The sequence below is a fragment of the Falco cherrug genome, chromosome 13 (genome assembly GCF_023634085.1).
Source record: "Falco cherrug isolate bFalChe1 chromosome 13, bFalChe1.pri, whole genome shotgun sequence".
NCBI lineage: Eukaryota > Metazoa > Chordata > Aves > Falconiformes > Falconidae > Falco > Falco cherrug.
This window is the reverse complement of record NC_073709.1, coordinates 9,397,701-9,419,425: the sequence shown is the minus strand read 5'-3', so window position 1 is coordinate 9,419,425 and position 21,725 is coordinate 9,397,701. Positions and strand designations below refer to the sequence as shown.

Genomic DNA, 21,725 nt, shown 5'->3' with positions numbered 1-21,725 from the left:
AATGGGACAATGAAATCTTCAGCAGAATCACAACTACCATAAATATAGCTATAAGAGGGCCCAGAGACCAGTGAGGGACTTACCCTGGCCAGGCTGTCCTAGTCCCCACACAGAAACCAAGACCAGTGTTTGTTTGCCAAGTCTGTGTACATTGTTGTGTATTTTCCTGTCTCTCTTTTTTTTTTTTTTTTTCCCTTCCTTCTCCTTTATGCATGAGTAAGATTTTAATTTTAGAAGAAATTCTGGTAGGCTTTTGTGGGCAGTTTCGAGGGGGGGAGGTAAAGGATGGTATTTCTGTTTCTGCATGCAAATGCAGGGAAGTTTGTCTGAGCTCAGCTGGCAAGGCCACCGTCAGACAGGTGTCACAAGCCTGGTTTGCATTTAACTTCCTAGGGCTTTACTGAGAGGAGAGTATTTGAAGCCACTGTGCGTGGGCAAGCACAGAGCTCACACCATTCATACAGGTTTGTCTGTATGTGAATTGCACACTGGTACACTGTGTACTGGTATAATTCATCCGGTTTGGTCTCACCATGCCTCCTCCTCCACACCATGCTGGACCTACTTGCGTACCTTTCACTCTCGTGCTTCCCGAAAGCGGCTTTGCAGCCCCAGGTCTCTTCCCTCACCCATGGCTGGGCAGGAGGCTCCCAGGTACAGCTCCTGTTGCAATGTGGCTCTGTGCAAACAAAACCTGTTAAAAAGTATGCAACTCTGCTTATATATTTTGCAGCTCTGGATGGATGCAGCATCTGCCTGGATTGTAGAGGAATCTCTCTGACCAGGGCAATTCATCCAGAGACCGAATTTCCTTCATGTTGTGCTTCTTCAATACTACTGCAAGGGGCTCATCTAAGAGCAGGATGATCTTTCAGTAGGTTTAACCACAATGAAACAGGTAACTGAACTGATCTCACTCCTTCAGATCGGGACTCAATGCACCTGTTACCAGTGCCTGGTGTGAAAGCAGAGAGAAAACAGCACAGGGTTTCTTCTGACTCCTGCTCCACTGACCAGTGCTGGAGTCCAAAAGACATCTCTGCCTGCTCTGTTTGTTTGTTTGTCTATTTCCTTATTGACACAAGGGATGTTGGCTCATTTGGCAGCCTCTAATGACAGCTTAAGGTTTACCACCCTGTACTAATTCTAGTGTTAAAAATATAAGTTTTTCCAGATGAGGAGTGGCAGTAGGTAAATGCAGGGAATGGGTCTTCTCTAATTCACAGCATGTTTGCTTTGTCCCACACCTTTGTTTTGGGAGTTGCTGTTTTCGTAGAAAATGAGTACAAAGCTGGGTAAGTCTAACTCCACTGTTTCCAAGTATGTTTTCTGTGGGTATTATCATGTTGGCTGAAAAACAAGCTGCTACTTACAGCCAAAGATGTGAACTGAAAATGAGGTCAAGAACCATTGATTACAAAGTGAACGGAGGCCTTTCAGTTAAGCTTGGCCACACTGCTGTAGGATGGTTATTACTGGTCAGACACTTCCTGAAATGCTCAGCAACTCCCAATGAGTGGTGTCAGGAGCTAAAATTACCAACGTTTCTGTGGCGTTTTTAAAAGTAATTTTTACTCTGTTCCATCAGCTACTGTATCAGTGGTGGTCAAAATTTTCTGCACATTGGTACAAGGGCAAATAACCAGAAGAGTGGTAAATGAACTACTTATAAAGACGTACTGCAGTGCATACTCATCTGCTTCTGATGAGAGGTTTTGCTATCAGCAAAAGTATGAGGAATTAAAGGAGAAAATGACTTTGTGTTTAATTTTGTACTTCAACTGTTAATCTACAGCATCTGACCTAACGCTGTTCCAGCATCTGAGCCGCAGAGGTGTTTGTGCGGGTGAGACTTTCCTTGGTTGCTCTCGTCTGACTGCTGGGGTCAGATGAAAGGATGAAGAGGTCCTGTGCAACACATTAAATAATAGCTGTTCATGGTGGATGTTCACCACTTCCACTCGCAAGCAAAAGCTGTTTGGTTTAACAGAGGATTTTGTGTGCCTCTCCCTTTAAGCCTCCTGTGAATAAATAGTATGCAATATGCGTTTGCTGTGGACCTGTGGGCTGCAGAAGGATTATGATCATACTCTCAAATTTTCAGTTGATGTCTGCTCTATTGGTATGGTGGTCTTGTAACACTTCTAAAATACTTGGGAATATTTGCTGAGGGTTTTTTTAAATGGAACTAAATACTGGCTTTCAGTGGCAATAGACAGCCCTTTGAGTTGACTGAAGTTGAAAGTTCTTTGCAATGCTAAACTAATGGTGTATTTGAACTCCTCTCTGTGGTTTATCTAAGACAGTCATTTAATGTTGTATCACAGTTGGGTAGTTTGATTTATAGCTGTCTTTAGAAGTAACTTGCTTACCTATTCAGGTATGAATTGGTTAAACCAGGTAGACATTGCTGTTGTGTTGATAAAGAAGCAGTGTCAGGTCCTGGCAATGGCTGGGACTTCTCTAGCTGGGGATTCAGCTAGTGAGGGCCCTGCTGTGCTCTCGTGTTTATGCACACTCAGATTTATCGAAGAACAAATAAAAGTGCCATTTGGCCTCCAATGTATTCTGGTGATTAGTATGTGGTTATGTTTGAGTTTGGGAAACCACCTAAAGCAACTTCTTACCTCTCACTGAAGAATTTCCTTTCCAACCCCAGGTGTATTTCTGGCAAAGTTAACCTGAAATAGGCTCACAGTGGCTTTGTGGACCTCCAGGTTGTAGTATCTTCCCATGATGAGATGGAGAGGCATGGATGGTCACTGAGGTTTGCTACAGGAGCTGGCTGTATGCATAGAAAGTGTAGTCTTGTGTTTATAGGACTGTAATCTGGACTGCCTATTAATGCTGCTTTTGGGAAATTCAGGATCAACCAAAGCTGCTGTGACCCAAACCCCAAAACTAGGTACCTCTGTCTCACTCACTCTTCCCCAACTTGGACACAGGGCTTTTCATGTCCTAGTGTAGTGTGAGCAGAAACTAATTACTATTCTGTGAGGCAAATAAGCGTGTATGCGCACATGTAAATTATATGGTGAACCAGATGCCCTTCTCCAGACAGCTTTCTGAAAAATGACTTCATATAGGAAAGTTGTATTTTTCACGTCTGGCTCTCGAATATTGTTTTTCAGTTACATGGTACTTTCTGTAATTAGCAACAAAAATTCAAGCACAAGAATATAGTATGTGTTTGTTCCATGAAGAGCTGGGACCATTTTGATATTTTGAAAAAAAAAAAAAAAAAAAAAAAAAAAGAGAAAAGCTCATTTAATACCAGTCCAGCTATTTATACCTCTTGCACAAACTTAAACATAACAAAAAATGCAACATAACTCATGAAGCAAAGGAGTGCGTTTGCCAAGTGTAATATTTGTATTTGGAAACATGTTCTATATCGTATGAAGCAGTAGCCGCCTAACTGCCTCCAAGGTTTCTTTTGGCTGATGTTTATCCAAACAGTCTTGCTCTTCATTCATTTTAATGGCTGAAAGGGAGCTGAGTGTTTTTACACTGTGAGACTGGCACAGCTCAGTCTCTGCTTTTTTGGCTGGCGCCAAATGCCCTCCTTCGCTCGCCCAGGCGAGCATGGTGCAGTGAGCCCCACAGCATGCTGGCAGTGGGCAGATGTGCACAGCCCCCATGCACAAATGTCTGCCTGTTCTGCCACTCCTCAATCACATCCCAAAATGTTGCGCGCTGGTGTCTCTTATGCTGCCTTTGATTTTGCCCTGTGTGTCCTGTGGACCTGGCACGATGGAGAAGAGTCACGGCACCCTTGTTTAAAGGAGGCAATGCCCTTTGCTGTCATGGCCATGGGTGACTTGAGCAAAACAAGTCACAAAAAAAAAGGTGTGGGAGAAGCACTTGCGCTGGTGCCACCAGGGAGGGGTTTGGAAGGTTTGCAACTGGGAAGCATCCATGGGCTTGTGCTCTGAAGATGGTACTGGTCAGGTAGAGGGTGGGAAATATGTTGTCCTTGGGGTTTAGCTACCTGATGTGGTAAAATATGGGCACTTCCTTACCTCATATGTGAGGCTGGTATCTTTGTCACTCTTTTCCTCTCTAGAAGGGGTTAGCAAATATTGCCAGCTCTTTTATCCCCTCTTTGAGTTATCTTTGTTGTCTGGACTACCAGGCTGCATTTAAGCCTTAACACTTTGGTAAGCTTAATTAATCTAGGGACCTATGTATGAGGTTAAGCACGTACCTGGATGACTGCAGGACAAGCTTTCTAAATCCTTGCCCTGAAGAGCTCAAGATGTCAGGATTTATTTCAAGGGGTCTGTTAAACACAAAATAACCAAACTTTCAGGAATGGTACAATTAGAAATAAGGTACAATTGCTACAGAAAACAGCAGGAGCAAAGAGCAGGGAAGGCATGAGTCATTCAAATATGGGTCAAAGAGGCATATTAATAATGGAAACTTTGGAAGAAACAAAGGCTGAGCCACATTTCTTTCTCTACTTTTCCCATCTGTCAGTTATATAGCACATTACCATAGGCCTCACTGGTCCTGACACTATCACAGCAGCCATTTCTTCATGTGGATGAGTTGTTCCTGAAGTATGCCGTTGGCACAGATGACTCTTATTTTTCACACAAGGAATGCAGGTCTTCCTGTTCCACATATTTTTCTTCAATGAACGTAGTTATTGTTGTCACTGAGAGGAAAATCCACTGTCTGTCTGCTAAAATACTTGAGAGGGGGAGATAAAGCATGAAATCTTTTTGTTGTGGCTGAGGATTTCCTCTGCAAGCCTCCACTTCAATGATTCACTGCTCTCTTCCAAAAGAAATGCAAAGCTGGGATGGGTATTAATTATGATTTGCAGTCCTGGGCTAAATCCTTGGCTGGTGTAACTCAAATATTCACCAGCACCTATGAAGGAGATTTAGGTTGGCCTTGGTGGTCAGAGCTCAAGTATGTGCCACCTCCTCTTTCTGCTGTGGTGCTCAGGGATGTGGTGTCATGCAGCCCAATGAGTGCTGCTCGGTGCTGTTGGTGCTGAGGGGCATTGCCAGGTATGGGCCATCATTTGTGCCATCCCTTACAGTGTTTGCGTGGCAAGGCATTATCTGGCAAACTCTTTTCAAAAGTCACCTGCCAATCCCTATCACAGCATAGAGTCTGCTTTTGTATTTTTTTTTTTTCTTTTAGTGCAAGAAAACTGCAGCTGATGGAGTCATAATAAATTCTGGCATGCTTGAAGCAAAAAAAGAGAAGCAAGTGTTCTGATTTTTCTCTAAAGTTAGAGCTATTGTTCATCTCTGCAACTTTTTGTGTATGAAATGAAGGCAGAGATCTGTGTTTTGGGGGAGAGCCACACTGTGGATAAGTGCAAAGGAATTCTGCCACAGCTTTGCCATGAATTATATGTTGTCTGAAGGATTTAACAATATCAGAAAGTTCATCAAGAACAGGAACACTCATTTTCCTATCTTTTTCTGCCAGCAAAATGAACAAGCAATTTAGCTTCCTTAAAGAAATTCCATCCGGTAGCTGTGCCAGCTCTGTCTTCCTCATGTTTGTATGCATTTGCTTTGTTCCTGAGTCCCAGATGGATTTCTGAAAATGGCACAGGGTTGCCAGAATGCATCTGAAGACACATATCATCAGTATGCACAAATTGTAAAGAATGCAGCCCCTGGAGCGATGTGTGATTTCATCAAAAGTGACTTTCCAGCTACACTGAAACCTTTCATGTCTCTTGTGCAATCTGCAATGCTAAAGCAAACAATCCGAGTGCCAGATTGTCATAAGTATCTGAGTACTTCAACTTATTAAAGGGCCACAATCTTACCAATCAGAGATAATACGGAATCTCAAAGAAGATTAAGCTGCTATAAATACAGCCAGGTAGATATAATCCATTTCTCTCCCCTACAAAAAAAACCCCACCCCACAAACAACAAAAAGAAAAAAACCCAACAAAAGAAAAAACCAAACAAAAAACCCCACTACATACCAAAAAAACCCAAAAACAAAACACCCAAACACTTTTAAAACTATCAAGGATTTTTAATTAAAGCACCACGGTATATTTGCCAAATGTTTGGTTTTCTGGAGCCCTTGGGCCACATTTTTTTGTGCAATGCTATGCTTGTGGTGGCATCCGTGGAGTTTTTTCAGTGTCTCACCTGGGAAAGTAAGATTTTGCATTTTTGATGAAACTGTTTAGTGTTGTTGACTATTTTATGTTTTATGTATGGCAGCCTATATAATCTTCGGTTGTGAAAATAATAGAAAATAACAGAGGAAAAAGTGGATTCTGGATGAGTTACAGAAAATTTTCAAAAGGGTTTGTTCAAATGGGGAGATATACTCTACAGTATACATTGAAACTGAAACAAGTGCAGGAGTTCATTGCAGCTGGGGTGCATGGGGACATAAATATTTACACAGAAGTGTACCCTTGCAGGGAAACCCCCTTGGGTTCGGGCACCACATTTCATGGAAAGCAAGAAGAAATGCGGAAATTATAAGAGAGCAAGAGAAGAAGGTGCATGCCTAGGAGAGGCAAAAGTAAGGGCTTGGTGCAGTAGAGGCTATGTAGAGGCTGCAAGGAGAAAGGGAAGGTGTTGCTCTCTATATCTGTTAGCCATAGAAAATGGTGCATGGCCTTTGAAGCAGAAAGGAAGGTGGCTTATGCCAAAACTTGCTGGTGAGGAAGTTAGCCTGCTCAGGTGTGGAGCAAAACCTCCATCAGTGAAAACATCTAAAAATATATGGAACAAATTTCTGCTAGAAACGCTGTGTTTGGCCTGCTTTAAGGCAGGACAATGGACTGGATTTCCTTGTGAGGGCTGCTGGAACCCAATTTTCCTCTTATTGGCAGCACTGCTACAGCCACTGATTAGTGTTGTGGTGCCTTTTTGTAGTGTCTAAAGGAGAATGATGTCTCAACACAGGGATTTGGATATGGTGCCTGCATTCCCCACCCCTCCCCACCCTTTTCTAGGCTTTGGAACAAATCTTAAATGCTCGTCAAGCATTTCAAGACAACAAATTAAGTAGGTCACGTCATGACTTTGCCAGCTGATTTATTTTACAAGAGTAAACCAGCGATGAATTCCATAGAGTCTGGTGCCTCTTTCAGTAAAGGCACCATCTCCTGTTGGAAGGTAGGTATTTTTGTGGCACTCTTCTTCAACATAAAAGGAGATCTTTGTAAAGACACTTCAGTCACTTTCTTATTCTTCTATGTTTTTTTAAACAAATTAGGAAGGGTTTTTTTGTGTTCAAAGGCATCGCTTATGTTCTGGTTTGAAACTACTTTTTTTTCTTGCGAAGGATTTCAGCTGGATCAGCTTCCTGAATTGAATCGCTGATTTAACACCAGGGTGAATACGAGGGCTGGCAGGAGAGAGACAGTGAGCACATCTGGCTGGAGGCAGGGGGTAAGGAAAAGAGACAGTCTGGGTGAGGAGAACAAAGTGGATCCCACCCCTGGTTGCTTTTCCAAGGGTCTACCTACACCACCAAAGGAGCTCACAGCCATGGGGTGGAAACTTGTGAGTGATAGCAATGCAAAGGCACAGCTGTCCCCGAATCTGATTTCAAGCTGTAGCTTTTGTTTTCCTTCCAGACCCTGTGGGGATATGAGCTGGTCCCTCTCTGAGGTCGAGACATCTCTGCCACAGCAGCAGCGGCACCTGCAGGTATTTGCTCCCTTTTCCTCTCCACAGGTGCTGCTCTGCAGGCAGCCTTGTTTTTTCCAAGCAAAAGCCTCTTGAACAGGCCCAGTGCAAAGGAGAGGCAGGAGCCAGCCCTGGCAAAAGGCTGTCAGCCCTACTGTGACTCCTTGGTTGAGCAGGTGTTTGGCCCTGGCAAAGGGTTTGCATTCTGCTGAGCAGGGTGGAGGCAGGGGGGATCAGAAAAATGCTGCTCAGCTTGAGCTAGGACATGCTGCAGCCGTTGCTTCTGTATGTTTTGCATCCTGCAGTCAGTGCTGTTTGCAATCAGCTCACTGGTGAAGGTGTCCTGTGCTGGCAGCTTTTGCTGGGGGAGCTTTAGGGGTGCTTACCCCCCCTTCCCCTCTCTCCCATTTTTCCTGATTTATCTTTAAAAGGGGCTGGGGGACAGGGGCAGTGAGAAGGTGGGTTGGGGGGAGCTGATGTGGCCAGTGAGGCAGAGAGACAGCACCTTATGTAAGGAAGGTAGGCAAGACTCACAGTTCCCTTTTTTTTTGTTTGGGTTTTTTTTTTGTTGTTGTTGTTGTTGTTTTTGGCTAAATCCTGACTAGCAACAGAGTGCCCTTTATTGCTGATGTTACAGAGGAGGTTGTGTGCCAGTATGTCCCCACCACTGTGACCATACCTGCTGTTTGCTTTGTTGCTCTGGGGCTGGTTTGCGGCCAATACCTGCACAGGCCATCTGCCTGAGCCCTCACTGGCGTCAGGTGGGAGGTGATGGATGGGGGCTACGCCCCAACCACCCGCCTGTGCCCATCAGAAGGGCTTTGATAGACCCAGACTTCATGAAGAAAATGCATGTCCTCTGTGTTTTCATCATATGCATGCTTACACAACTGGCTTTGTGACTCATCCGTTTGGCTTCTGCAATTGCATTTAATAAACTGAAGGCTGAGGTTTCACCCCACAGAGAACAAAGCCCTCCTGGATGCAGGACGACATATCATTGAGCCACCCTGCAAGCAGCACATTCCTGAGAGTTGCTGAGAGCAAACGTCTGCACTGGCTGCATGCACCCGGTTTTGTACTCTTCGAGGTGTGGAGGATTTTTATGTGTGCTGCTTTGAGGTGAGGAGAGTGTTTTAATATGGGCATAGGCTTCTGCCTTGCACAAGCCAGTGACTGCTCTGTTTCTGTCTAAAGTAATGGTGGATATGAGACATAATCACTGAAATCTTAGGAAATATCAGCATTAAACCCACTTATGTTCCAGTGATCGCCCCTAGTAGGCCTTAAGAAACAAGATGGAGGTCTATGGGAAAAGTAATTTACAGTCAGATCCCAGTTTTGCCACAGCCCTTTCTCTCTGACTTTGGCCAGGTTAGTTCTCTTGACATCAGAAGTTTCCCTAAAAATCATGAGGCTCTTAATTTTCATGCTTTAAAGCTGTGGGGAAAATTAGCTCATGAATATTTGCAGTAGCTGAGACTCCTGAGAGGGACTTGGAGAGGTTTTGCATTGTGGCATAGAAATGTGCTGAGTATGGAGAGCATTGCAAACCGCGCTGGATATGGTTGTGGTCCTGCTGCCTAAGTCTGCTTGTCCCACCTAAAGGTGTGTAGTGGCTGACTATTGCTCATAAGAAGCAGATAATCAATTTTGTTTTTAATATAATGCTCATGTGAGAAAGGCTATATTAGTGGAAGGGCCCCAGCTCCTTCCCTGTTTTGTCTGGAAATTCTGCCCGTGGTGGAGGAATGCTCTCAGGAGGGGCTTATATGAGCTTTGCTATATGGGTATAGTTAAGCTAACAGCTCGTAGTCCCCTGAAGCCTTTCAGTTATGTGCCAGTAATCTAATGAAGTTTGCGTTACCATTGCCTATGGTTATAGGCAAGTTCCTTTGCATGGAAGTACTAAAAAGCCTCACCCATATGTGTTTGTGTGGGATCACCAAGAAGCAGCACAGCCTTTATGTTTGCTCAGGCTTTGAGCTCTTTGTCTAGCAGTGTCAGTTACATCTGGCTTTTGCAGAGGGGCTGCTTGTCTGTGAGAATTGAACTGGGACTGTCAAATGGTCCCAGTTAGCTATGGTCCAGTTAGCAATGGTGCCAAGATAGCTGATGCTGTTTCCTTCCTGGGGAGAGTCTGAAATAGTGCAAAATGTGCAGTGTTTCATTGGCTGTGTCCTACTTTTTCCTCCCTTGATGAAACCATCTCACCTTTCTGAATTTCTTTCATTGCTGGGGCACAGTGCAGCATGGGTGTGCAAGTGAGGAGCTCCAGCTCCAGGTGAAGGGAACCAGTGGATTGTCAACAGACTTCTGCCCAAGGAGGGAAAGAACCCGTGGTTCTGGCACAGGATCAGTGAGGCCAGATATTAGGACACTGCTTTGGTTTTGTTACAGGCTCCTCTGTGTCCACCAACAGCTCTGAAAACGGCCCTCTATTTCCAGTTCTCTGCTTCCTAAACCATTTGCTTTGCAGGAGTATTGCAGTTTGATTCACAAAAGTGCTCTGAGGCCTTGGGTGTGAAATATTATGACAAAAGAAGGCATTCCAGCTCTTTATTACATCGCACATTTTAAATCATGGAAAATTGGTCTAAAATACAATAAATTTAGCATAAAAAGGAATGTTTTCCAATTGCCTGTCAGGATCCCTTCAGTCTCATAACTGTTTTCGTGTGAAGCAATGAGTGTAATGCTTGTTGATAGTTGTTTGTTCCCTTGTTGTCTTGAAGTCGCTGGAAGCAATTTACAAGTTACTCTTGCTTAATGTCTAGGAAGAGAAGAGAACGGAAAATGTTTACTTGTTTCTTTTTGGTAAAGAGTTCATTCCCGAAACAAGGGACTGGGCTAAAGATGATTCGAGCCCTGCTGTTGACTTTGGAGGGTGAAGGATCTGGCTCTTTGTATCCCCACCGCTTGCCATAGGTGGTGCTGAGCAGAAACGTGGGTGTCAGGCCCATATGTCCATTGTTGTGCCTGTGTGTTTCAATGTCCATTTGTGTTGTTCCCCTTAAGGAGAAGGTTGTTACAGAAAGAGTCATTATAGGAAGGGCAGGATTATTTATTGTTTGATACTGTGTGTTGGTGCAGAGTATCCTTCTCTCCGGTGTGTGGTACCACTCTTGCGCTGGCTGTGCCACTGGCCATTTACGGCCGAACGCAGCATTTTGCCCATGTTGTTCAAATCTGAAGACAGTATTCAAACTCTTTTTGATTAGTCAGGGGTTGTTTTCACACATTATCTTCATGTATGCGTGTCTTTTCATTGAATGAGGGATGGCATTTGGAGCTGCAACGCAATGACAGAGTTTCTGAGGGCTCTTTAAACCACACTCACTCACAACCTGCCCAGGGACGCTGATCCAATGCTTTGGGGAAGAGACATGATCATCTCCTGGGGACTGCATGTCTCCCACAGCACTGAAAGTATCACAGTTTGTTCTTTTTGACTTCCTGCAGACGGTCTAATTATATGAAAGAGCATTGCTCTCCATTTGGTCAGAAGATGTATTCTTAGCTAAGTTTACCTAATGCTTTCCTGATTTGTGTGGTTTTTGCTCTTTTTTTCCCCCCCTTGAGCTGGACAACAATGTGATCTTAGTCCAGCAATCAAACATGAAAGAGAACCCATATGTATAAAGTACCCTCCTCATGCTGGAACTCATCCAGAAGAGACAAATTGTCTTCATGCAGGAGGTCTGGTTTTGCCTCTTCCCATTAAAAAAAGAAAAATCTGAGATGAGAAGTGTCTTGGGATAAGTCAGTGCAATGCAGTGGCCATTGCCAGTGGTGCTGAGCTGCACCATCAGACCAGAGGGCTCAGAGATACCTGTGCCACGTGCAACTAAGCTGACACAGGGAAAGTCAGCAGTAGGAGGGGTGCTGTCTCTTGTCCCCTGCACTGCAAGGTGAGCAGCAAATGTATTGGTGTGGTGTCTTTCAGAGGAGGCTTTCAAATGATCCTGGGTGGTTGCAATAGCGTTCACTGAAGTTCACACCTGGCTTTACCTGAAAAACTCAGCTAGTGGGTAGAAAAGCTGGAGTGCTGGTACAAAGAAGGGCCCGGCAGCTCTTGGCATTTTTGGGGGTGCAACAATGTGGTGGATGTTATTTAGCTGTGTGTGGGGTGATAGTGATGCTGTGTCCTTTCTTTGTTTTGCTGCTGGATGATGAACCTCCTTGGAGGGGTCTGGCTTTGAAGAGGTTGGAAAGCAGCTATATGCCTGCTGAAAGCTGTGGGAAATTTTGCAGAAGGCAATCCATGGCCTCCACCATGGAAACAGGTGGATATTTTTGGACGGAAAAGATTCGCAGTTTCTGTTCAATTTGCTTTTCGCTATCCAAGCTCTGCTTAAAGAGACTTTTGCAGCTCACAATATAATTGCCAGCTTGGAGATGTCAGATGGACCAGATAGTCCTGTGGGACTCTCTGGCCTTGCAGAATTCCTCTTCTACAGCCGGAGTTATCTGGTCTCATCTCCTTTCTAATGCAGCACAAACACCCCCTGACAGTGACTTATACATCAAATCTTGGCCTTCCTTCCGTGTGTCCCTTTGGTGTGGGTGAGGCCCAGCTCCCTGTGTGGCTGCCTGGGTGCTGTTTCAGTGCTGGGACTGAGGTTCCAGCTTGGCAGTGCTGGATCTTGTATGTAGCTGGATCTTGAAGTGTGCAGCTCTTGGGGCTTCCCACCTTCCTGCTCCCCATCAGTGCTGGGGATGGTCAGTCATGGAGCATGCTGCTGCTTTCCTTTTGGCTCACAGGCTGAATCCATGGGGCAGTCCTGCTGGCTGCAAAAACGCTGTATTTCTAACCAGGCCACCCAACCTAGCAATGATAGCTGCGGTTGTGTTTGAGGCTGAGGTTAGGGCAGTTTCTTCTCCCACCTCCAGCCTGTGCATCTCTGGTGGCTTCACGCCTCCTGTCTGTGTGCTGGGAAGATGGGGCCAGGTCTCCCTTTCCCTGTGGGCAAAGAGGCTAAGTTGCAAAGTAACCCAAGCCAATGCCCCTGGTCCGCTGTGCAGCCAGTGGTGCTGGGAGGGGGGAACCCACTGTCCTGGGTGGTTGATATGGGTGTGAAAGAAAGGGGGGTTGACCTTTCGAGCAAAAGCCACATTAAATTACAGGAATACTGACAGCCGTGCCACTATGGGCAAGGGCAAAACATAGTTATTTGTCAAGGTTAACCACTGCCATCGACCTCTCGCGGACAGCTGAAAGCTGTGGTGCAGCTACTACTGTGCTGTGGCCTCTGTGAGCATGAGGCTGTGTGGGCTGTTACTCAGGAAAAAAGGCTCAGTAAGTTTTCCTCCCCTTACACCTACTGGCTGTACCTTTTAATTTGGCTTTTCTGCTATTGTGTACCCAGTGGTGATTAAACACGTGGTGAAATAGTTCGGGAATGGGTCTGGCCAGGCAAGGGAAGCTCTCGGACTGCTGGGGACGTAGGCACTGCACAGCATTTCCTTTGCTAGGCTCCTTTTGAAGACTTGCTTTGTTCCTTCTGACTTTCCCCTCTGAGGCCAACCTTCTTCAGGATGTATTATCCACACGTTGTTTTAAATTTTGGTGACCCTTAATGTGGCCACTTTGTAAGTCAATGCACTGTTATTTCCTCTCCACACTGGCCAGAACTAATTTCCATTCTTGTTACTGGATCCGCTTTCTCAACCCAAAGAGGCTCCCTCTGTTTCTGCACTCCTTTTCTGTGTGTTTCCCAGGCAGGTTGTAAGATGAGGGTTGTGTAAGAGAACTGGTGCATTGAATTCAGATCACTCTTGCTTTTAGACCTGGTTAATGCTACAGCGGTGGTGGCAGACCTCGTGTCTCCAAGCCATCATGTGGTGGCATGCCTGGATGTGCTGGAATAACCAGGACATTTGCACATGGAATGAAGTTGTCCTTTTGCGTCCTGGTCGGGGCTGGCTTTGGACAGAGGTGTCATGCCAGGCTGGATCCTGATCTCTTTGGGGGTGATGGGGACTGTGGCAGTGCTGGTAAACTACTTGAGATTTGCCCTTATGCTTCTTTGGGTTAAGCCAGGCTGCGCTGTGGTTTGAAGGTACCTCCCCGTAACTTCCTGATGGTAAAAGCTGCCAAGGACAGTGGGACACAGGAATCCCTGTGTCTGCACGGTCAAGGACATTCAGCCCTTTCCTATTTTCTTACCTGACTTGGAGAGCCCTACTCAGCCAGACAGGGTTTTTTCCAAGGCCAGCTGTGCCCTGGCTCTTTTTGTGGCTGAGCAATGTCCCCTCAAGAGCTGCCCCTGGCAAGTGGGGAAGGGGGATGACTGCAGCTCGGCTTTGGGACAAACGAATGGGTTAAGCACAGGTGTGCAGAGGCAGGAGCCAGCCCGGAAGATGGTGCTTGGAGTGGGAGCTGGTTCCCAAGCCTCCTCTGCTCCCCAGAATTTCTGATGCACATCCTGCATCTACCACCATGGTGTGCAGGTGCTGACCCTTGCTTCAGGCATGTTTTGGAGTCATACCAGACCTCTCTTGAAATCCATAGAGTGAAGCACTGTTCCACTCTAAGCAAAGCATTGGTCAGGCCTGTAATAAACAGCAAATGCTGACATTTAACATATGTAATGATGTTTGCCTAGTTTTAAAAAGGAAATATTATCTAAGTGTGTCTTTGAAAACTAGAGCCACCCACACTTCGTTTTGTTAGGTTTGCCCAGTTTGACCTGTGTAATAGTACCAGCACTTCCAGAATATAACATTCTGAATCTCTTATAAATTGTGCATTTTAATGAATGAAAAGCTTCTATGTGTTTAGAAGTTACCCGCCCTCCCTGATCCTTCTTGTGATAGAGAATAAGGAAAAAAATTTATAACTCCCTAAACTGATAGAAAATTAGCACAGTCATAAAAGGCATGTGTGGCTTTAGCAATGCAGCTGAAAAGGAAAAATGAATAAACCTGCCACTCAGAAAGTAGAAGGCAGAGCCAAAGAATGACTGCTGCAGTTTCAGCTTCCCAGCCCTTTTCCTCCCCATGCAAGTGCAAAAATAGCTTCGTCCCCCTGTGGAGGCCAAAAGGAAGTGCTCTTCTGTAGCGCCGTTCCTGCAGACCCTACACTCGGCAATGTACTGCTATGAAGTGCACGACTAGAGGATATCCTAAATTAATTTACATAGATCTATAAATATATGCATGTGTGTGTATTTGGTATGAAATATGAAACCAGTCCTTTCTTAGCCAACCCCTTAATTTGTCTGAAGCAGTGCAGGCATAATGGAAACTGCCCACACATTTTTCCATTAAAAGTTACAAAGGCAAGGGTGGGGGGAACTGGTGACAGAAAAACACATGCGCTCTCAGCTGTCACATACATGCCAGGCAGCAACACACACTCACACGAGTTTGCTAGAAGAAGTGTCATCTTTACGCTGATGCTTATTGCCGGTCAACTTCCTGCTCATGCCCTCCCTCCTAAGCAGTCTGGGCTCAGTGTGTATGGAGAGGAGGGACATGGCCGTGCCTGCGCCTGTTCAGGTGCATGCAGTGAGCAGCGTGAGCGATGAGCTTGTCCATCTCTGTTTTGCAGGCTTCCTCTTCTGGATTAACAAGTGAGAGCCTTGCCATGCCATTGCCCCTCGTGTGGTGTCAGATGATTGTACAGGTGACTGTATGGAGCCTGCGGAGTAACTTTGTCTGCATGGGTTACAAACAGGCTCCCCACCCTGCCAGCTTCTTGACCCTGCTAGGAATGGCGCTCGCCAGGTTCCTGTGTAGCCTGCCCAGCCTGAACATGAGTAATTTTCTCCAGGGATGGATGGATGTGTGATTGTGCTGCTGAGCATGAGCCAAGGCAGTGCTGCAGCAGCAGGCACCCAGTGTGGCGAGCCATGCTGGCTGCTGGGCGACTCCAGGGGCCCCTTGATGGAGAGAGCAGGCAGGGGAGCACCGGTGCGTCCTCAGCCTCAGGCAGCTCCCCAGGCCACCACCAGGAAGTGCAGGTGCTCCCTCGCTGCCTTCCTGCTGCCAGCCAGGGAGACGGCCACAGGTAGGGGACAGCGGCATTAGGGCTCAGTGTGGTCTGGCAGGCATCCCCTTGCTAAATGGCTCATGTATATACTGCAAGCCCCTGCCACCAAGCAGCAGATTCTTCATCTGGGAAAGGTTACTACTTCCCCCCCCCCCATCTTCAACTCGCCTGACCCCACTGAATTGAAAGTGTCAGGTGCATCAGTTATTCATTGCAACCAACCCTACATCTCAGTGAAAATGCTATATATGGAAAAGGCAGTCCTATGAACTCACTAGCATTTTTTTAAAGAATGTGTTGTGTTGACAGTGCTAACCATTTTGCACAACGGGGGGTGGGGGTTGGGGGGTGGGGGGAATGCAGCTGGTAACTAATGCAGGACTGTGGGGATTCGTGAATATGTGTATGTTTTTGTTTTTCACTATATTGTCCTATAACCCATATGCATCACTGCGGGTTATGTTAGTGGAATTTTGCTGCTCAGCAGCTGTCCCGGCAATGTGAAGCCAGGCCCACTCATCCTTTTAACCATCAAAGGTACGCATTCAATCCATTTATGGATGCCTCAGGGCACTCTAGCAGTGCCAGCTTAAGGCGTTCTTGCCAACTCAACTCTAAATCCGTGCGGTAACCGGTATCTGTCGATTGATTGGAGTTAAAAACAACTTGGATGACTTGACTGGTTCCTTTTGCTGCACAAACAGCTGTGCTTGCCTAAAAGAAGGGTAGTGCAGAGGAACCGGAGGCCAGGAGATGAAAACATGCACTCTGGCTTTGCTGATGAGAAATAGGTACACGGAACTGCTCAGATACGAAGAGGGTGCTGTGAAGTCTGTTTCAAGTTTCCTTCTGGGAGGCAGGATGGCTACCAGTGAGGGACTCGCTGAGGATTGCTCAGTGTTGAGACCATGAGCCCTGTTTAGTTCTGCTTGTTTCAATGCCCCTCGTATCTTTGCTTGGGTCTTCCAATCTGCACAGTCTGTGGTAACTTAAAAATGTAGCAACAGCTTCTTCCACCTACCAACCTGTGCCTAGGAACCCAAGACTACAAACACTTCCTCGGGTCTTATTCTAATATAGAGAGCTCTGTATTTAGGAGACTGAGCCCAATTTGGCTGTGGCAAACTCCAGGACCTTGCTAAGGACTACTACACACAGTCATTCCAGGTACAATTTTAGTTGTTGTAAAGGAGATAAGGAAAACAGAATAGAAAAAAAGCAGACTGGCCCTGAATGGATCATAATTTATTTTAAAATAGGACTGACTTTGTTTTTAATAAGGACCGTTGCTTAAGATTGCAGAAGTGTGAATGCTGTCTTCATCTGTGCTCCAGGACTTGTCCTATGAAAAACCTGGTAGGTCCTCACCAGTGGTTATTACGCTGCCTCAGTTTCTAGCCTTGGCAAATTATGAGTGGTAAGACTTGAAACTTTGTGCATTATTTCATTTATTAGAATATTTTTTCTTCTTCCCTGACACTTTATTTCTCATGTTCAGTATTAATGGTGTAGTAGCATTTCTCGATAGCACCGTAATTTACTAATCCATAAACTGCAGGGATGTGTTTTATATTTCGGGAATTGTGACCGCCCTCTCATTGCCTTCCCAGAGAAACCTGAGACGGTTGTTCCCCCCACATTGCTAAGTGAAGTAAAAAGCAGAGCTTTCTCCACCACGTTGCAGAAAATACCTGTCTTCCCTATTAAGTGACTGATCCTGAAGTTGCTTATGCCTTTCATCCATCTGCTGTCAATTTAACTGGCTCGGCTAGCTAGTGGTTCCTTCTTATGACCCTGCAAGGATTTACAAAACCTGGTTTCTATAAAAATTAAGGGGCGATCCCCATGTTTACCCTCTTGCTCAACTAACCATGTTTTGTTACTACCAGCTAGTGCTAGGGTATATCCACGTCTCCCCCAACCCCTGGCTCAAGCCAGCATCTGGGAAAATCCGATGACATGGCCAAGATTTCCAGCTGCTGAAGTTACCTCAGTAGATCAGTTGCGGTTGCATACGTGCCCGGACTGCTGTATTTCTGGAAGCCCAGAGCAGAAGTACAGTGCTGAGCACTGCAGCCTGTCAGGCTAGGTCTGGCAGAGCCTGGGAGAGCCTTTGCAGCCTATGCACCACATCTGGCCAGCGTGGGTGTCCAAGGCCCACGCTGCTTATTAATCCCCTGATTTGCACCACCTGGGCAGACCAATGCAAGCCTGACACTTCGCAGATGCAGCGGACTTATTATGCATATGTTAATGCTGGGGACACCATGCACTCATCTGGCCAGTAAGTCGCAATCAACCAGCACCTGAAAGGCCAACAGAGCTAGAGAAGAAAAGATTTACAGTATATATGTGTGCCTGCGTACGGCAGAAGGAATTGTCTTTCATGGCTGTCTTGCATCTTTCAGCTAGGACTGACTGCAACACAAGATTGCTTTTACCACTGTGTGAGGTTCCACATGCAGTACACATATGTGTATCAGAAGACATCATCCAAAAATAGGCATTTCTCTAGTAACACTTAGCCTTGGTTTTCCAAATGAAGACATTGACTTGCAGCAAGACAGCCTTTTACAGGATGGAACTGTAAGTATTTATTTACCCATGGTGTAATTTTTATCTTTCATAGGAATGCAGGTATCAGCTGCTTAATTACAGGATTATGTATGTAAACTTGCACTTTATAAAAATTTGGAAGTAAAGCCTTTGCCTAACAACAGTCTTGTTCTTGGTAATCAAGTTCCATCTATAGGAGCCTTTCATGTTAGAGACACAGCCCACTTGTGAGTTATTGTTACAATTCAATAAATACTTTACAAAAATAATGCTAGCTTTTCAAAAAAATTAAGACAATTTTAACTCACCAATAGTTCCTCCCAGACAGCTTCCTTAAAGAATAGCTTCTTCTGTAGGACACTGTGTACTCAGCATATGATAAATGGGGGAAAAGGGCTGGTTGCATGCTTTATCTCAGGGAACTTGGAAATGTGTATTCCACTTTTCCTGTTCTTTCAAAAAAATAAACTTCTTTCTTTTCTTAAAAGAAAGAAACAAGCAGATCTAAACACTCTTCATATTAAAAATTAGGGGGTACCTGATTTTTGGTTTTTGGTTTTTTTTCCTTTGACATGGTTTCCTGCTCTGGCCTTGCTCCTCCAAAGACTTATGGCATACTTAGTTTACAGGTAGCTGCTCTGCAGATCTACCCCCCAGCATACGATGTGAGTCCTGACAGCTGTAGCTCCGTATCTGAGATGTTTCCAGGAGTCGGCTGTTTGTAACTCTTGCAGAACCACTGCATCGAGACTTTTCCTGGTCCACAGGAAAACCACGGCTAGTCTCCCTGCAAGCCTACCCCAGATGGACTGCAGAGACCTGAGCTAGAAGGTAACAGGAAGAATCCCAAGAAAAAAATTGCTAGTAACTGTTGATACTCACTTTTGAGTGTTACCGTTAAAAAAAAATATCTTTTCTTAGACATGACTAGTCATGAAATCAATTATAGAGAGAACTGGTGCTGTAGGTGCATTAATCTTGTAAACCATTCCCATATGGAAGAGTGCATTCTTCAATCCTATTGTTTATAACAACTTTTAAATATGTGCCCTCCTCAGCTGGGACCTTGGGCCTGATGGTGATGGCAGCTGCCCCACCCCCCCCCACCTCACACTTACGTTACAGTTGGGGAATAAAATGAAATGTGTATTATTAAACGATTGAAGTATAAAATCCTACCAGGACAAGTTTTATGTATGTCTGTATGTAGAAATAGGTGTGTGTGAGATAGAGAGATATGTGTTTATAAATTACACACACTATGAAAAATACTTATGTATTATATTACAACTATATACATTCATTAGAAAGGAACTGATCAACCCCTGTCAAGGAGACAATGCAGCAGCCATTACCAGTTCTTTGGCATCCAGGAAACAAATGCTATTTTGTGTCTGAAGAGGAGGAAAATCCTCTCAGTATTCCCTTGCTTCTTGAAATTGCTTGTAGTAGTCTTCGTCTGAAGGGTTTTCTGTACATTTCTGCCCATTGTTTGGAGGCCGTGCTTCATTGTATCGGCTCCAGTCACCTTTGCATATAATCCAAGGCAGAATGTCCACTTTGTAATGGAGTTCTGCTGAGAATTCAATGCTGATCAGGTTTGGTGTACCTGCCCCTTTCCCTCTGGTAATCAGCTGCATATTATCATCATAGCAGCAGTGCTGTGCTGCAAGCGTGGTGCTTTCCAAAGAGAGCATGGAGCGGATGCAGTATCGTGCGGTGGGCTTATAGATCTCCAGTTTCTCCTTTGGACCACTTGCATCTTTCCAGCGGAAGTTTTTCCTCTTAATTCGATCATAGATTTCAGCAGTGCTGTATGCGACTTCTCTGGGGTAGGAGCACGGGCAGCTGGGAAGATCATTGACCACTTTGTGCATGTATTTCTTCAAGAACTCACTTTTGCAGCTCATCCATCTTTCACAGCTATCGGTATCTGTTCAAGGGCAGGAAATGGAAGCTTAAGATACATTATGCAGCATCCCAGTTTGTATGATCAGTGATATCAAATGAGTAAAGCCTAACTGTTCAGCACCAGTGCTTTGCTTAAGAAAGAAAAAGCTTGCCTCCCTACCTGCAATGTGTTAATGTGCTGTCTTGTCAGATAATCACGTGTGACTGGCTTCAGGGCCTCAGGCAGTGCTAGTCTGAATTGTAGTGCAGCACCATGCCAGTAAGAATCATTTGGCATTTTCTTCTACCTGGCAAATTCCAGTTAAGCTGCCAGTATCCCCACGCAGCACAAGAGACACTGTCATGGGTTTACAGGTGACAGAACTGAACGGGGAAATCACAGTGATTTGATGACAGTCTCCAGTTAGTTTGAACCCCTTGTCTGCGCACTCACCTTGTAACAACAGCAGATTCAGATGTTGAAGGATTAAGTTTCTCATGATGCTAGAAATACAAAGATGGCAAGCAAGGCCTGGATTACTTTTCCTGAAGTTCATTATTAAGCCCTAATTCAGTCTTTCTTTCAACTAACAAATACCTTTTTCTGTTTGGTCTCCATCTTCCCAAAGGGGTATTTCAAGCAGCTGTAGTTCAAACAAGGAGACCGACATCTTAGCTGGCAAATGCAGCCAAAAGTGATTCAGATTCTAAAGGGGCATATGTGACATAATATCAGAGTGTCTGTACATTAGGAGGATTTAACAGCACCGGAGTCATGATTTATAGCTAGGATTAAAGAGATTTATAGACTAGTAGCGTATTTAATACTGGCACTTTATTATTTTGCGAGGGTCTTGGGAGAATCCAGTTAAACGTCTCCTTCCTAAAACATTATTTAAGGTGTCTGTATCATGCTACCAGCTTTCAAAAAAACCCCCCCAAAAACCCTGCACATCTTGCCCCACACTTACTTAACAGGACTCTGGAGTAAGGCAAAGACTGGGACCTAAAACTCTCACAGCAAACATTCGCGCAAAATATTTACTTAGTGATGTGTCCTGTTTTTCTATCTCCTTAAAGAGTCCTATCCCGGCTATCATTAACTGTTGTGCTCTACCACCATAGGCGGGGGGTGCTGGATTACTTGATTTATCCAATTAGTTCAGCACCCAGTGTCTAAGATAGGCCACGCTATGGTTTCATTGGAGGATTGAAATCAGAACATTATAGAGGTTGGGCTGAGTTTTAGCTAGGGCAGTCTTGAGTCATGCCCTGTAAAATCTCACTGACTAGCCCCACTGCAGCACACATAGTTGTAAAAGCCATGCATGCTTGTAAAAGTCATTGTCTTTTTATTTTTAACGTTACAGCTGTACCTAAAATGCTTTTACAGTATCTTCCATTTGAGGCTGTTTTAGCAAAATGCTGAACAGCATTTGATTTTTCCCTACTCTGCATTAATGTGGAGCCTTACAGCTCTTTTCTGAGCTAGGACAGAGAATCACCATTTTATAATGAAAGCAGCACAGAAATTTGCTAAGACTTAAGAGGAGAAAGATTCAGTGAGAGAAGCAAGCTAAGGTTCAGATCATAAACTTAAGCAAAATAATAAATGGCCATTATTACTGACATTTTTAATGGTA

At 44.9% G+C, this 21,725-nt stretch overlaps 1 protein-coding gene across 1 annotated transcript in view; it reads right to left on the bottom strand.

Moving 5' to 3' along the window:
* Window positions 1-16,885: 16,885 nt before the first annotated feature.
* The window catches only part of ISM1 (isthmin 1), a 43,231-nt gene continuing 38,391 nt past the window's right edge, over window positions 16,886-21,725 (bottom strand). Inside the window, exon 7 of the mRNA XM_055726134.1 lies at window positions 16,886-20,125. Coding sequence (XP_055582109.1) covers window positions 19,608-20,125 — 518 coding nt within the window. The 3' untranslated portion in view covers window positions 16,886-19,607. The remainder of the gene's footprint in view (window positions 20,126-21,725) is intronic.